Below are 14,695 nucleotides of genomic sequence, written 5' to 3'. Positions count from 1 at the left end.
AGATAAGAGTCAGCCAGCCTCCTCTCACCCCTCAGACTGCCTACCACAAGCCACTGGCTTTATCCCCAAGGACGAGGGTATAAAGAGGGCTGGATGGTGTAGCAATTAGGGTCAAGATAGTAAGAAACCTTCCTCCCCCACTTCTAGGAGGGATCCGTGGGAGCCACAGCCACACCCAACTCATCCACAGCCTGGGACAGGCTCTGTGCTGAAACTAATCCTCCCCATTCCAGTGATCCACCAAGGAGGTCCATACTCCAAAAAGTTAGGGAGGGCTCAGTGAGTCACTATCACCACGGAAATTCTTAAGAGTTCAGTGACAGTTCTGAAAAGAAGCATCCCTATCATTGCCTCTTGGAGTGGGGCGACAGGAACTGGCTTCAAAACAACGTATCCAAAGAGAAGGATTCAGTCACCTTTTCCCCTGAAGTCGCTTGGAGCTGCCCACCACCACCATTACTCAGGATATTTTAAAATGCACAGGGACTCCACATGACACCATCTTCACCTAAGGCTGGGGGGCAGTGGGACTCACCAGGGGAAGTTTCTCAGCACGTTTACATACCCATTCACCCTCTCCAAGAAAGTCTCTTGGTCCCTCCCCTGTGTAGCCCTGGGTCAAGACAGAAATTAAAAAAAAAAAAAAAAAAAAAAGACAGAAATCAGCAGATAAGAGACAATTATGTAGTTCTTCAGCTTACTAAGGAGGCCAGCTCCCAGCCTGCTACATCATTCAGGTTAATCAAATGTGGTCATGGTTAGGGCAGTCTGAAACTCCCGATTCAATTAAAAAACAGTTACCTTACCTATTAGTGGTTCGTGTGGGGCTGGGAACATACTATCATCAGGGAAGAGACCCTCAAACTGTACATATTAATTGTATTTTTTTCATGTATGTGTGTGTGTGTGTAAGAGACATGTGATTTGAGGGTTATTTTGAAGAAGAAATTAAAGATGACAGATTAACTGTGTCATACACGATTCTGATGCCCAACACCACAGGAAGCCCTCTCCCGTGGCCCCTCTGAGAATGCACCTCAGTGCTATTGCCATGTACCTGAAACCTCCCGAGACCTGTCCAGCCCAGTCTCCTATGGAATGTGCCACACCCTCCCTGCACAAACTGAGCGGGTGACCGAAGGAGACAGTCTCTCCTTGCCCCTCCCAACATCTCCCCACCCCCATCTCTGTGGGATCCCACAGGCAAAATTCATTTGAATTGCCTGCTGGGTGGGAAGCTGCTTCTGCATGTTCTCCAGCCTTCCCACATCTCCCCCCACCCCCACCCCCACCCCCACCCCACCACGTCTGGGTTCAGGGAAGGGAGGATTTTTCCAGGCCTGCTGCCAACAGTTCTGAATATACTATTCCCCAGCCCCGCCAATAGCACAGAGGTCACTGAACACATCTCCCCCTTGCACACACACGCACGCGTGCGCGCACACACACACACGCATCAACACCACGCTCACGCCTCACCCCAGAGAGAATTCGATCCAAGAGAAGTATGATGCTCATAAGCCCTGCATACCAATACCATCAGCCCTTCTGAGCAAAGACCGACTAACCGCAGAGGAGTATCCATGACCCTGCCCACCTGCCATCTCCTCCACCGTGCCTTCAGACCTGTCAGAGCCATGCATGCCTGCGGCAGTGTGGGTTCCAGTGCCCCCACGACAGGTTTCAGGACCACCACCCCACCCCGGAGGGAGACAATGTCCCTCCACATTCCTGCTCTGTTTTGCGGGGAGCCATAATTACCGTCCGAGCATTCTTCATAATACCAGTCTAGTTCATAATAATCCGCTTCAATAAATTTCTGCATAGTCAGTATTCTTGCAGAGGAAAGAACGGACTTCACAGCGCCATCAACATCAAGTAAAACACTGCCATGCCTCCCTGCCCTTCCAGAACACTGGGCAGAAGAGCATCCCGAAACACACCGGAATTAAGCTGTGCATTCTTAATGACAGTCTGCAGCCAAACAGAAAAGAGGCAGTGAAAAGAAGAATTCTGGTGGGGCGAGGACCGGAAGAGCAGAAAGGGAGGCAATTTGCAGAGCTCTCGGAGCCCCCAACAGCCCTGCTAATAAAGCGGCAGTGGCCAGCAGCCCTGAATGGGAGTATCCGGAATTGTCCTATCCAGACGCGAGGAAGGTGACGTCAGGGACACACACCACCACCCAGAGGTCTCACTCGAGCCTCGCCTCCTGCTTGCTGCTCATCTTTCAATCTAACAGTTGCCATAGAAACTGGCCATCTCTGAAAAATGATGCAGAGATGGAGGCAATGTCTTCCAAGAATGCTGGGAGCAGGGGCTGAGAGGTGCCACCCAGGGAGAAAGGAGGGTGCGGGCCAGGGGGCCTCGCTACCATGGTCACTTCCAACAAACATAAGGACAAGAATATCTGCTCGCTTCTGGGCCACTCACTACACAGTCTGCTTTTGAAAAATGCCCACCTTCTAAAATCTGCAACCATTACTTTTAATTTTCACTCACCAATCTGATTTAACACATTAAACATCTTTTCTGAAAATCTGACCACCACCTCAAGGAAACGCAAATTATTTAGAAAATGGAAATGTTTTTCACTGAGATGCAGTTCTGCTCGCTGTTCATGCCTTTGCTCAAACTTCTGAAAAAACAGCCTACAACATACCAACAGGGGAGGATGCCATGACAAAGGGGCCCAAGCAATGCGATATACTGTTTCTTGGGCACTTACACGTGTGATCAAAGTACAAACAGCAGAACAAAACAGCCCACCTGCAAGATAATAGCTGCCTCTAGGGAAGGAGAGGAAGGGAGCTTTGCAACTGTCCTAAATGCGTCTGTAATGTGTTATATCCTAAGGGAAAAAAAAACGGAGTTAACATTTACTAGTTGTTTTTTTTTAAGATTTTATTTATTTATTCATGAGAGACACAGAGAGAGACAGAGAGAGAGAGAGAGAGAGAGAGAGAGAGAAGGAGAGAGAGGCAGAGACACAGACAGAGGGAGAAGCAGGCTCCAAGCAGGGAGCCCAATGTGGGACTCAATCCCAGGACTCCAGGATCACGCCCTGGGCTGAAAGCAGACGCTAAACCGCTGAGCCACCCAGGCTTCTCGACATTTACTATTTCTAAGTGTTTGACATGTTTTAAGTATTTCATTCAAATGAGTACGGGATAATTAGATTTTGGATGTACTATAGGGTACTATAGGGTAACTCCATCCTCTAAAGCAGGATTTCTCAACTTCAGCACAACTGCTGACATTTAAGGTCAGATCATTCTTTGCTGTGGGTGGGCTGTCCTGGGCATAGCAGGGTGTTTAGCAGCACTGTTGGCATCTACCCACTTAGATGCCAGAAGCACCATCCTCTCCTTATCAATACAAAAACCAAAAAATGTCTCCATACACTGCCAAATGTCCTCTGGGGGCAAAAATCTCCCTCCAAAACCAATGCCCTTAAACAAAACTACCTATAGAACCTCACCAGCCTGTTGGCCGAATACCATAACTAATCTGCGGATGTCAACAGCAGCAGCGTGGGCTTTGTTCGTTTTTTTCTCTTAATTTTCTACTCAAGACCATGTAATTTATGAATGAATAATAGTAAAAGGGTCTCTTTTCCACTATGAGAGGAATGACTGCTACAATGACTGAACAGGGATAATTTCCCTTTATTCTTCCAATTGCATATGATGCCTCAGTTAACAAACGTGGAGACACATCGCTCGAGGGCAGGGCTTCCGGGAGTTAATGTGCATGTGAATCACCCAGAGCTCTTGCTAAAATGCAGATTCTGCTGCGGCAGGTCTGTGGCAGGCCCAAGATTCTGCATTACTAACAAGCTCTCACGTGATGGCAATGCTTCTGGTCCCCAGATCACATTTGAATGGTGAGGTATTTCAACAGGATGGATAAATTGGGGTGGGTAATATATACAGTGTGTGTGTGTATCTCTCTCTCTGCATTTGAGTAAAAAAAAATGTAAGAAAACTATGTGTACATATATACATACACACACATATACAAACACACACAATTACAAACCCTATATATAGACTCTTGGGCAGAATCTGTACCATGTATAAATCTATCTCAGCCTTTCTAAATCATGAGAAGCAGATGAGCCTTTTAATGTTGTGTTGTGAGGTCCCCAGAGCTGGCTTCCTGTCCCCTGTGTAGGTTCCAGAAGCTTTTCCCAGCTCCAGGTACACGCCCTCCCCAGGGCCCTATGCTTTTACCAGGTCATGCTTGTACACCAGCATGAGATGCTACAAGCAGATCTTCCCACTTGCCAGGTGGCCAACTGAGCTCGCTTGGCCCAGCCTGCACATGGTGAGGGCATGTCCTACCCCGTGTGGAAAGCGGGGTTCCTGCCTCTTTAGCAACATCAAATAGAGGAACCTCCTTGAGTCTCAGAAGAGTAAAGGAAAGTTAAAGGCAGCTGGTGATGAATCTTGGCTTGAGCCATAAGCAAGCTTTTGGGAAGTCTGGAAAATGTACGGTGCCAGGAAATGGGACTGTCCCTGGTCAGGCTGTTCCCCAGCTGTCACCTATACCCCGGAGGACCTGCCCCCCTCACCACCCAATTCCAAATTCTTCCTGGTCCAAGTAGGGAGCAGACCCCCATCATCTCCCTCCCTTAGTTTAATCCCTGACCTTCCCTCTTCCTGACCCCAACTTAGATACACATTTAAGATTTTCTAGGACATTTGCCTATTTAAAGTCAGCAGCCAATGATTTTCATTCCAGCTCTACCTGTCCTCATTATCTGAACATCCCTCACCCTTTGGTCCTCTACCAAGTCTCTCTCCTATAAGGACAGCAGTTCTCTGCAGCCCCATGGCAATCCCGGCTTCCCCCCCTCCTCCCCCCCCCCCCACCGTGGCCCTCCCACTGTCATTCCTCATGAGACATGAGCAGAGGCTGGTGCCGCAAGGTTTTCTGAGGTTTTGTTTAACGTTCCTTAAGGTGTTTCAATTAGAAAGATGGCCCTAGGCCGCCAGTCAACAATGAACATGTTCCTCAAATATCAGCACGCTCACCAGGTTCAACCCACTATGGCTGGGGAAAAGGTTCAAGGTCCAATATGAATTTGCAAAATGAGGGGTAATGAACAAACGGGAAATGCAAATTCTGTAAAGTGTCACAGAAAGTCAGATGTGGGTAGAAACCCTTTAAACAAAGGCATGGCACATTTACCTTCCAGTGCTATGAATTTTTAAACATACTTTATTATAACACATCATCATAAAAGCAAAAAATAATGGATGGATGGATAGATGGACACACAGACAACAGATTAATAGTGGCAGTTTAATTTTTTTTTAAAAATGTTTTAATTATTTATTCATGAGAGACACAGAGAGAGGCAGAGACACAGGCAGAGGGAGAAGCAGGCTCCATGCAGGGAGCCCGACGCGGGACTCGATCCCAGAACCCTGAGATCAGAACCTGAGCTGAAGGTAGAGGCTCAACCACTGGGCCCCTCAAGCATCCTGTAGGCAGTTCAATGTCATAGTTAAGAGCTTGAGCTTTTGGAGTAAGATGGCCTGAGGTTTAGTCCAGGCTCCTCATCCATCTCTGTGACCCTCTTAGACACCTGAGTCTTATCTGCTAAATGGGGTGATTATAGTACCTGCCTCTGAGACAAGGCCACGTTTTAATTAATTAGCGGATGGCAGAGCACTCAGAACAGTGCCTGGGACAAAATGAGTTTGCAATAAGCATTAGTTTGTGATCATCCTCATTACTCAAAATTCTTTAAAAACATAAGTAAGCCAGTACGGGCAATTAAAAAGAGAGTACAATTTTCTAAGCTATAATTAGGGAAATGAGGTAGAAACATCATGTCTTGGCTTGTCCCTGCATAATTAATGAAAAGGCACTGAGTTCACAGTAATAAGCCAGAGTGACAGTCAGCGGGGGACAGGGTGGGGGGATGTCTTTCTAAGCAGTCATATATTTGATGTAAGTCAACTTACATCAAGTGCAAAAACTGTACATGTCCAATTCATGTTTTAAGAAAATGGGAAAGAAGACAGAGTATCAACAAATACAAAAAAAAAAAAAAACAAATACAAAGGAAACTGCAGCACTTATGGGTGACTTCCATGGGCTTCAAGCAGGATTCAAAGTGAACATCCACACCAAAACTCCTATTTTATAGGCTCAGAAGGACAGAGCAATCTGTCCACAGCTCTGCAGAGATGGTGCTGAGGTTAAGATCTAGGTGCATCTGCCTTCAGATTCACATTTTCCTCTATGAGTCCCATGGCCCCCAGGGGTCCTAGTCTTCCCTCCCTCAGGGCTTCTTGCAGCTGAAAAAGCAAGCTCCCCGCACCCCATCACTACCATGCCTGGGCTGCCCCCATCACTGCTCCACCCTGGGAGAACCAGGATCAGGGACAAGTCCCAGAAGCAGCCTCGGAAGCCACCTCTCACTCACCCTCATCACTGGATATCATTTAGGAAAATGCAGGCTGCACACCAGGCAGCCAGGACTTTCTAGCTCACTCACTCCTCAGACCTGGCTACCTAACTACCAGCCCCCTCGATGTGCAGATGGGGGATGTGGCGGGGCAGGGGGTGGGGCAAAAAGTTTAAGCTGCTAGCCTCGGATCACTCAGCAATAAGAGCATGTGGATATAAACCAGGCATGGTCCACCTCTGAAGTCTTCCCATCAATAGCTAAGAAAACATCTAAAAATTATTTACACATGAAACATGAAAGGAAAAAAATAGAAGGGATTCAGTTACAGGAAATAAAAACCCTAACTGGCATCTCACAGCAAAAATACTGTGTTTTTTTTTTTTTTTAAAAGAATAAAAATTGATCAGGAAAGAGTTAAATTGAAAATATCAATGGGACTTCATGATATTAAAAAGAAATACTAGTTCCAGGGGTGCTTGGGTGGGTCAGTTGGTTAATTAAGCATCTGCTTTCAGCTCAGGTCATGATCCTGGGGTCCTGGTATGGAGCGCCATATTGGGCTCACTACTCAGCAAGGAGTCTGCTTCTCCTTCTCCCTCTGCCCTCCTCCCACTTGTGCTTGCTTGCTTTCTCTCTCTCTCTCTCTCTCTCTCAAATAAATAAAATCTTAAAAAAAAAAAAAAAAAAAAACTATTTCCAGCTCTGTTAAGAAAAGTGGCCCAGCAAGGATACCACTCCACCAACGACATGCAGGTCAATACTTTGGTGTCCAGCTCTGGGTGAAATGTCAACAGGGCTCCTTGGAGAGCTGTTAATTCCATGTCTTGGGGCAGGAAAAAATCAAGATGCACCTATAACACCAGCTGGCAAGAAAGCAAAGATAGCTTAACAAGGTCTTGGAGTAGAAGTGATAAGGTGCAGAAGCTGGCATAAAAGGATGGTCCAGGGCCAGGCAATTTGAACATCAAAAACAGAATATAATTAATAACATTGTTTTAAAAGATGTTATTTACTTATTCATGAGAGACACACAGAGACATAGGCGGAGGGAGAAGCAGGCTCCCCAGGGGAAGCCCAATGTGGACTCGATCCCAGGACCCTGGGATCACGCCTTGAGCCAAAGGGAGATGCTCAACCACTGAGCCACCAGGTGTCCCTCAGTTAATAACATTTAAAGGGAATAAGTGGAGTCTGTGAAAGCCGTGAAATCAGGGAACACCAAAACTAAAGGACAAACAAGTGAACAAGGCAACTGATAGATAAAGGAAAGAAGATAATAGGAAGATATTTTTAAACCATCTTAAGAAGTAGGGGAGAGTAGGCGTGTATGACTCTTCTGTCTCTGCCACTAATATCTTTTATAAAGCATTTCATGAACATTTCTCTAAGTAGGGAGGCTATGAATAAGCCAACCGGATATGGAATGAGGAGGCAGGTGAAAGACTAGGTAGGCCTAACGCTGTGGTCACAAACTATATCCAGGCAGGAGGAGGATTGGGTCCTATGCTGCAAGGTGAGCTGTAAGTTCTCTTTTGCAAGCACTTAAGAGAATCTAATAGAGTTGGCCTGCTGCACCAAGGGTAATCTATTACATACATTTGTAATCAAATTTTAATGTTTAAAAGAATTTAATCTCTGGGATGCCTGAGTGGCTCAGTGGTGAGCATCTGCCTTCAGCTCAGGGCGTGATCCCAAGGTCCTGGGATCGAGTCCCACATCAGGCTCCTTGCAGAGACCCTGCTTCTCCCTCTGCCTATGTCTCTGCTTCTGTGTCTCTCATGAATAAGTAAATAAAATCTTCTTTATTTTTTTTTAAAGATTTTATTTATTTATTCATGAGAGACACAGAGACAGAGAGAGGCAGAGACACAGGCAGAGGGAGAAGCAGGCTCCATGCAGGGAGCTGGATATGGGACTCGATCTGGTGTCTCCAAGATCATGGCCTGGGCCGAAGGCAGCGCTAAACCGCTGAGCCACCAGGGCTTCCCATAAAATCTTTTTTTAAAAGAAGAATTAAATTTCTAATTTTCTGATTATTAGTTGTGTGAGCATATGAATTAAATGTTCATACACATATGAACGATTTTAAGTATATACTTGAACGTATACATATATATACATAATTTTGAATAGTTATTCAATACATTTAAAAGATGAGTAAACATTAACAATTACAGCACAAATAACACAGGAGTTTGCCCCAAAGTATCTGAACATTATGGAACCTGCCACATGCCACTTTCCTCTGTGCCTCTCGGTGACTGGCACAAGGCATGTCCTGCCAACCAATTAAGCATGTGGGTAAAAGGATGGCTCCCTGTGTGCTTCTCTCCTGCTTGGAAGCAGAAACATTCAACAGCCCCAATTCCCTCTGGAATATGTTCCCAGTCTCTAGAGCTTTCCTTCCCTTCAGGAAATAGTGTGGCTAGCCTGTCTGCACCCAGTGGTGGCTAGGAGCCTAAAGACAGAGAAGGGAAGACCCAAAATGGACTTCCATGCTAGAGAGGGCTGGTGGAACTCCCATGAAACACAGTCTTACAAACAGACCTTCCTCCCACCTGCTACAGAAAATTGACAGAGACGAGGCTTCTGTGCCCCTCTCTTTTTAAAAAAAAAAAAAAAAAAAAACATCGCCACTGCCAGTCACTGAGCTCCTGTGGCAGAAGGCAGGCTGCTAGCAAACAGCTTGCTGTCAACTACGCCCTCCCAAACCATCTCTACCTCATTTCAGGCACAGGAAAAGCAGGCACCCATGCCACTTCCAGAGTTCTCTGGGGCAGAACGAAGTCTGGCTTTTAGAGACACATCCAAAGGCGGGGAGATAGCATTCAACAGAGCACTGCAGAGCCAACGTGCAGCCAGGCCTTGATGCAGTTATTAAAATCACCTGTATATCTAAGACGGACACAGAGAAGAAACAGCTTGGATGTGTTTCCACAGTTCCCAGTTTGCTTCCTGCAGTGTTGGGGAGCTGCATGGGACATTTCACTCCCAGGACCAGCGGGTCATACGGCAGACGTTGCAGGCTTCAAAATGCACACCAGAAGCTCCACCAATCCCCAATTCTGCTCCTGCCATAACTCTGAGTCTCTGTGGCCTGAGCACATCCCCCAGGAGGAGCCGATGGGGTGCAAGCTGAGCTGTCATATCAATTTCCCACCTGAGTCTGTTCCAACTTTGTCTTAGACGTGCTGGATTGACATGAAAAGGAAAACAGTCAATCTGTACAGAACTGCTTGCCAAGCATTTTTGGTCTTAAAAGAAAAGATACTCAACATTGGAATCTGGTTTATTGAGGGAAAAAAAAAAACTGGCAGGTGGCAGATGCCAAAGTAAGCTTAGCTACTAAGCTTAGCTTAGTGGGTAGACTGTCCCCGGGATGAGTACCTGGCTATCCTGCTGACCAGGCACTGTGTCCAGAGCTGCAGGTGCTATCAGGTGCACCAGCATATGGCTGCTCTACACCACCTCTCAGGCACTCGTCCTCCAGTTCTATCGCCTGAGGCCTGGGCCCACACCTGGGTGGAGATGCTGTGGCCAGGTATGGCTCACATGTGGGGAGTGTCCATACAGCCAGCTTCTCTGCTCTCGCCTCTGACCTTGCAGACACCTGGGTAGCTAAAAGCAGTGACAATGCACCCAAGGAAGAGTCCACTTGAGTGAGGGTTGAGCAAGAGAGGGGAGAAGGCATAACACAGGGTTCATTTGGATGCTCACCTGTAAGCAACATGGCTTCAGGTTTTGGGAATGGCAGAAGGACACGGCCAAAATGTGGGCATTTACAGGAGAGAAATTCATGGCAACTATTCATAAATATAATGCATGCTTTTGGTATCTTTTTTGTTAGCAAATGAAAATGAGAAGTTTTCCCTGGTTGCAGATCTCTTTTCCATTCCAACACATCCTCCACCCAACCCTATAATTTACCTTTACTCCCCTCACATGACCCTACCGACCACACACAACACCTGGGTAAGAATAGATCCCCAGGGTTCTGCAGGGCAACTCCCCACCATGTTTTCTCCTATGCCACCACCTCATATTAACTATCAACCCCCTTCTTCAGAAAGTCAGCACTGGGTGCCATTTATCCATTTCATTTGTTGAGGATTAGAGCATATTGCAGTGCCTCTATTTTTGCTGCACTTAGGATTTTAATCAGATGAAGGCAATCTTTGGAAGGTAGCAAAAACCAAAATGATCTCTGTATTCCATATGCAGTTTTTTTTTGTTTGTTTTTATCAAAAAAAAAAGAGGAGGAAAAGTTTAACTTAAAAACATGTATCTTTTCATTTTCTGTTACTTAAGAAGCATTTATTAAACATTTATTAATTTTTTTAAAACATTTTATTTATTTACTCATGAGAGAGACACAGAGAAAGAGAGAGACAGAGACACAGGCAGAGGGAGAAACAGGCTCCATGCAGGGAGCCCGATGCAAGACTCGATCCCGGAACCCCAGGATCATGCCCCGGGCCGAAGGCAGGCGCCAAACCGCTGAGCCACCCAGGGATCTCCTTAAACATTTATTTAATGCAAGGCACTGAGCTGAGGCTTTGGCCCATTCAAACGTGATGCAGACACGGGCTCTGCCCCCTTGGGATTTATTCAATGAATACAGAAATTATTTCCAATAGCTTGTAGTCTCTTAGAACATAAGCCTTGCAGAGATCTAAATCTTAATGAGGAAAGTTGTAGGCAATTTAAAACATGCCTGGAGAATTAGGCCAATATTTCTATAGTATTCTGTCTGAGAATTCTTTATGATTTTCCCTAGAATTATCACCTGAGAGCAAAAGCACTTTTATTTAAAAAAGCAAATACTACTTTTATATATATATTTATTAAACTGGTTTTACTTTTTAACAATTTCTTAAAACTGAAAATTAAAGCCCCAAGTCTCATAATTCCTGTTAAATAATACAGAAAAAAATTGCAATAAAACAAAAACAAGAAATAACAAGAGAACTTTGTCATGGGATACCTTTGACAAAAGAGTAAAATGCTCTCAATGACATATTCAGAGAGTCACAGAATGTTTAATGCTGACTAATTTCCAGATAAAAAATCTGAGTCCCAAAGAGACTCTGAGATTTGCTCAAGGTCACACATGGAATTGGTAGATGAGGGGAGTGAGGCCCTCAAACATGGGGATGACTGCTGGGTCTCTCACGACTTTTCTTCTCTAAGAACCTCTCAGAATGATGTCCTTCGACAGATGAATGGATAAAGAAGATGTGAATGGAATATTATTCAGCCATCAGAAAAGATGAACCTATCATTTACTTCGACGTAGATGGAACTGGAGAGTATTATGCTAACTGAAAGAAGTCAATCAAATAAAGACAATCATCATATGGTTTCACACATATGTGAAATACAAGAAAAAGTGAAAGGAATCATAAGGGATAGGAGGGTAACGGACTGGGGGAAAAAAACAGAGAGGAAGACAAACCATGACAGACTTCTAACTCTGGGGAACAAACAAAGGGTTTCAGAAGGGGAGGTGGGTGGGGGATGGGGTAACAACTGGGTGACAGGCACTAAGGAGGGCATGTGATGTGATGAGCATTGGGTGTTGTACTATATGTTGGCAAGCTGAATTTAAATAAAATATTAAAAAAAAAAGAACCACTCAGAAAAAGAAAACCTTTACCATATAGGAAGGCTACCTAAACCCTAAATAGACATCACTACCCCACACAGATAAGCTGCACCTCTCAATTCTAGCTAAACTTCTACAGATAACGTGCATTATTGTTCCCTCATTAAGCTGTCCTTGGTGAAAATTCTAAGGTGATCCCATGATAACACTTTGAATTAAAAAAATACACACACACACACACACACAATTGTCTACTTCCATCATTTTCTTCAGGCCTTTACCTATTATTGTCATTTTCTAAACATTCATTAATGGGTAGCCACCTGTACAAGCCAAGAAAAGGCTAAGACATTCTTCCTCAGGTGTCTTATAAGAAAACATACAACGGACTTTTTCCAGTCTTCTTAAAGACCAAAAGCAGTGTTTTCAGGCAAAGTGCATCTGAGTACTGCCCAGCCTGATGTCTTGGAAATAAAAAGATAGGGTTGAAGATGAGAAGATCATAAGTCAGAGCTGGGGAGAGGTGAAATGCTCTCCCACTTAAGCACCGCAAAAGCACGGAAGACCTTTTCAAACCCTAGATAGTAAGGTGTGGGCTACCCTGTGGATATCATACTGTGGAAGAGAATGGGCTTGGTCTAGCTGGGCTCAGACCCTGCTTCTTGCCCATCCTGTGTGACCCTGGGCTGACACTGGAGGGTCTCCTCTGAATCTCAGCCTCCTCACTTTCAAAATGGACAGTCTCCCCCTCTGAGCACTACAGGGGGACTCAGAGTGCCCAGAATGTGATAAACACCTGATGGATGTCCTTTTCATTTATCATTAACCATCACCACGTAGAAACCATCCAACAGAAATTAGAGATGAAACACAAAAAGAATTCTGAATCCAAACAATGAGGCATCCACCAAATCTCTGGATCTCTACCGACCATTCTCAGGTGAGCAAAAAAACATCAGGAAGTTTATGAACTCTTAGAACCTTATGGAATGGTGCCCTACCCATTCACTCACTCAACATGTATTCCTCAGGGTTCCCAATGACTTCTTGACTTAGTGTCTGCTCACCAAGAATGGGCTGCTTCTGTTGCGGTAAGTTAACATTTAATCTAAGAGTGAGTAATAACATAGTTCAAAGAAACATAAAAATCACCACATTCTCAAGTTGAGTAAATTTCTAAAAGCACACTTTAAGGAAATCATGAGTGGGGTGTACACATACTGATGTAGAAGGGCGTTCGCTAGCATGTCATCTGAGAAAAAATTAGAAACAGCCCAGATTCCCAATAACAGATCAATGATTAGATATAAATGACAGTATATTAAGCAACAATGAAAATTGTGTTTTTCAAGAATTTTAACGCCATGGGGAAATGGTCAACATACACAATTAACTAAAAAAGCATTATGTTCCCAGATATGTAATATATTTGTGGGAGGAAAAAAAATCCACTAAAAATATTTCAACAAAAATTGAGAAGTGGTTGCTAAGGCTGTTAGTCATCTTTTTGTCCTAATTTTTGCTAAATTATCTATAATTAGCACACTTTTATGTACTTTTATGTATTATTTTTAAAATCTCACTCCCTTTAGAGGCCATTTATGTTCACTACACAGCCAGATGCTAAAAGATGAGACATGGAGTGGGCTCCATGATTCTGTCAAACAGTGACAAGCATCCCTGCTTCCTCTACCCCGAAAATCAGAAGTGGACACTATCTCTCAAGGCAATGGGTGCCTCTGAGGACACAACAGATGGGACGAGGCATGGGCAGCTGCCAAGTGCCTTGGGGTCTCCGTGGAAGTCAGGCAGCTGGTAAGAAAGGCAGGCGTGAAGATGACAAACTTGTGTTCAGCTTATGTGAGACTCCATCCTGTGGGTAGAGAGAGAGATGTAGACACCGCCTCCAGAGACACAATGACCAAAGCAAAGGATGGTGGGGGGAGGCAGGAGAACCTAAGAAAAAAGACTGACAAGCATCCACTGTTAAGCAGAGGAAGGAGAAAAGAGATTTTTACCAAAAATGAAAAATAACCAAACCAGAGATGGCAGGTCTGAAGGGAGGCAGAACTACATTGCCAGGCACAATTCAGCTGCTCACAGATACACATTATAAATAAAAGTTCCAGTGGGAAATACTCAAATCAGGATGTTTCCTATTTGATCTTCACCTGGGTACCCCTCGAACATGAACACTTCAAAGACCACATCTCGTGATGAGGAGACTTCTTGTCTTGGCTAAAAAGAAGGGATGTGCTACAAGCTTCTCTATTCCCAACTCCTAGTTGACCTGTAGCCAAAATAAGAGCCTGTGGCCCCCAGAAAGTCCACTGCCTGCTGCCACTGCCCGCCAGCCAGCCACTGTCTCTCGAGCCTGGGCATATGGGCTCTTAGGAATCATGCTCTTTCCCTACCAATTGTCATGGGTGTTTGTTCCCAAACCTGTTCATTTCTGTTTTGCTTGTTAATGTAATCACGCAATTACGTTTATCATTTCATGAATAACACCAAAAAAGAGCTGTATCTATGAAAGTTAAGTTTAATACCTTAAAAACTAAATTAAGGATTAAATAGCCAATCCAGTTTGGATACACCAGTGCATTGTATCTGAAAAAAATCATTTAACAAAGAGGGGATCACAATCCAGTGTGTGTGTCCTAATGGAC

The 14,695-nt window shown here is 44.7% G+C and overlaps 1 protein-coding gene across 9 annotated transcripts in view; it reads right to left on the bottom strand.

Annotated features, from left to right (window-relative positions):
* TRAK1 (trafficking kinesin protein 1) overlaps positions 1-14,695 on the bottom strand; it is a 162,355-nt gene that overhangs the window by 66,123 nt on the left and 81,537 nt on the right. For 2 of the 9 annotated variants that reach the window (XM_038570545.1, XM_038570546.1), the window contains exon 1: positions 1,762-1,928. The exons of 5 other annotated variants lie outside the window; for them this stretch is intronic. In XM_038570545.1, coding sequence (XP_038426473.1) covers positions 1,762-1,825 — 64 coding nt within the window. In that variant the 5' untranslated portion in view covers positions 1,826-1,928. 2 more of the 9 variants (XM_038570544.1, XM_038570541.1) reach the window with 2 other exon arrangements.

Source organism: Canis lupus, chromosome 23 (genome assembly GCF_011100685.1).
Source record: "Canis lupus familiaris isolate Mischka breed German Shepherd chromosome 23, alternate assembly UU_Cfam_GSD_1.0, whole genome shotgun sequence".
In the NCBI taxonomy this organism is placed as follows: domain Eukaryota; kingdom Metazoa; phylum Chordata; class Mammalia; order Carnivora; family Canidae; genus Canis; species Canis lupus.
This window is presented reverse-complemented; position numbering and strand designations above follow the sequence as displayed.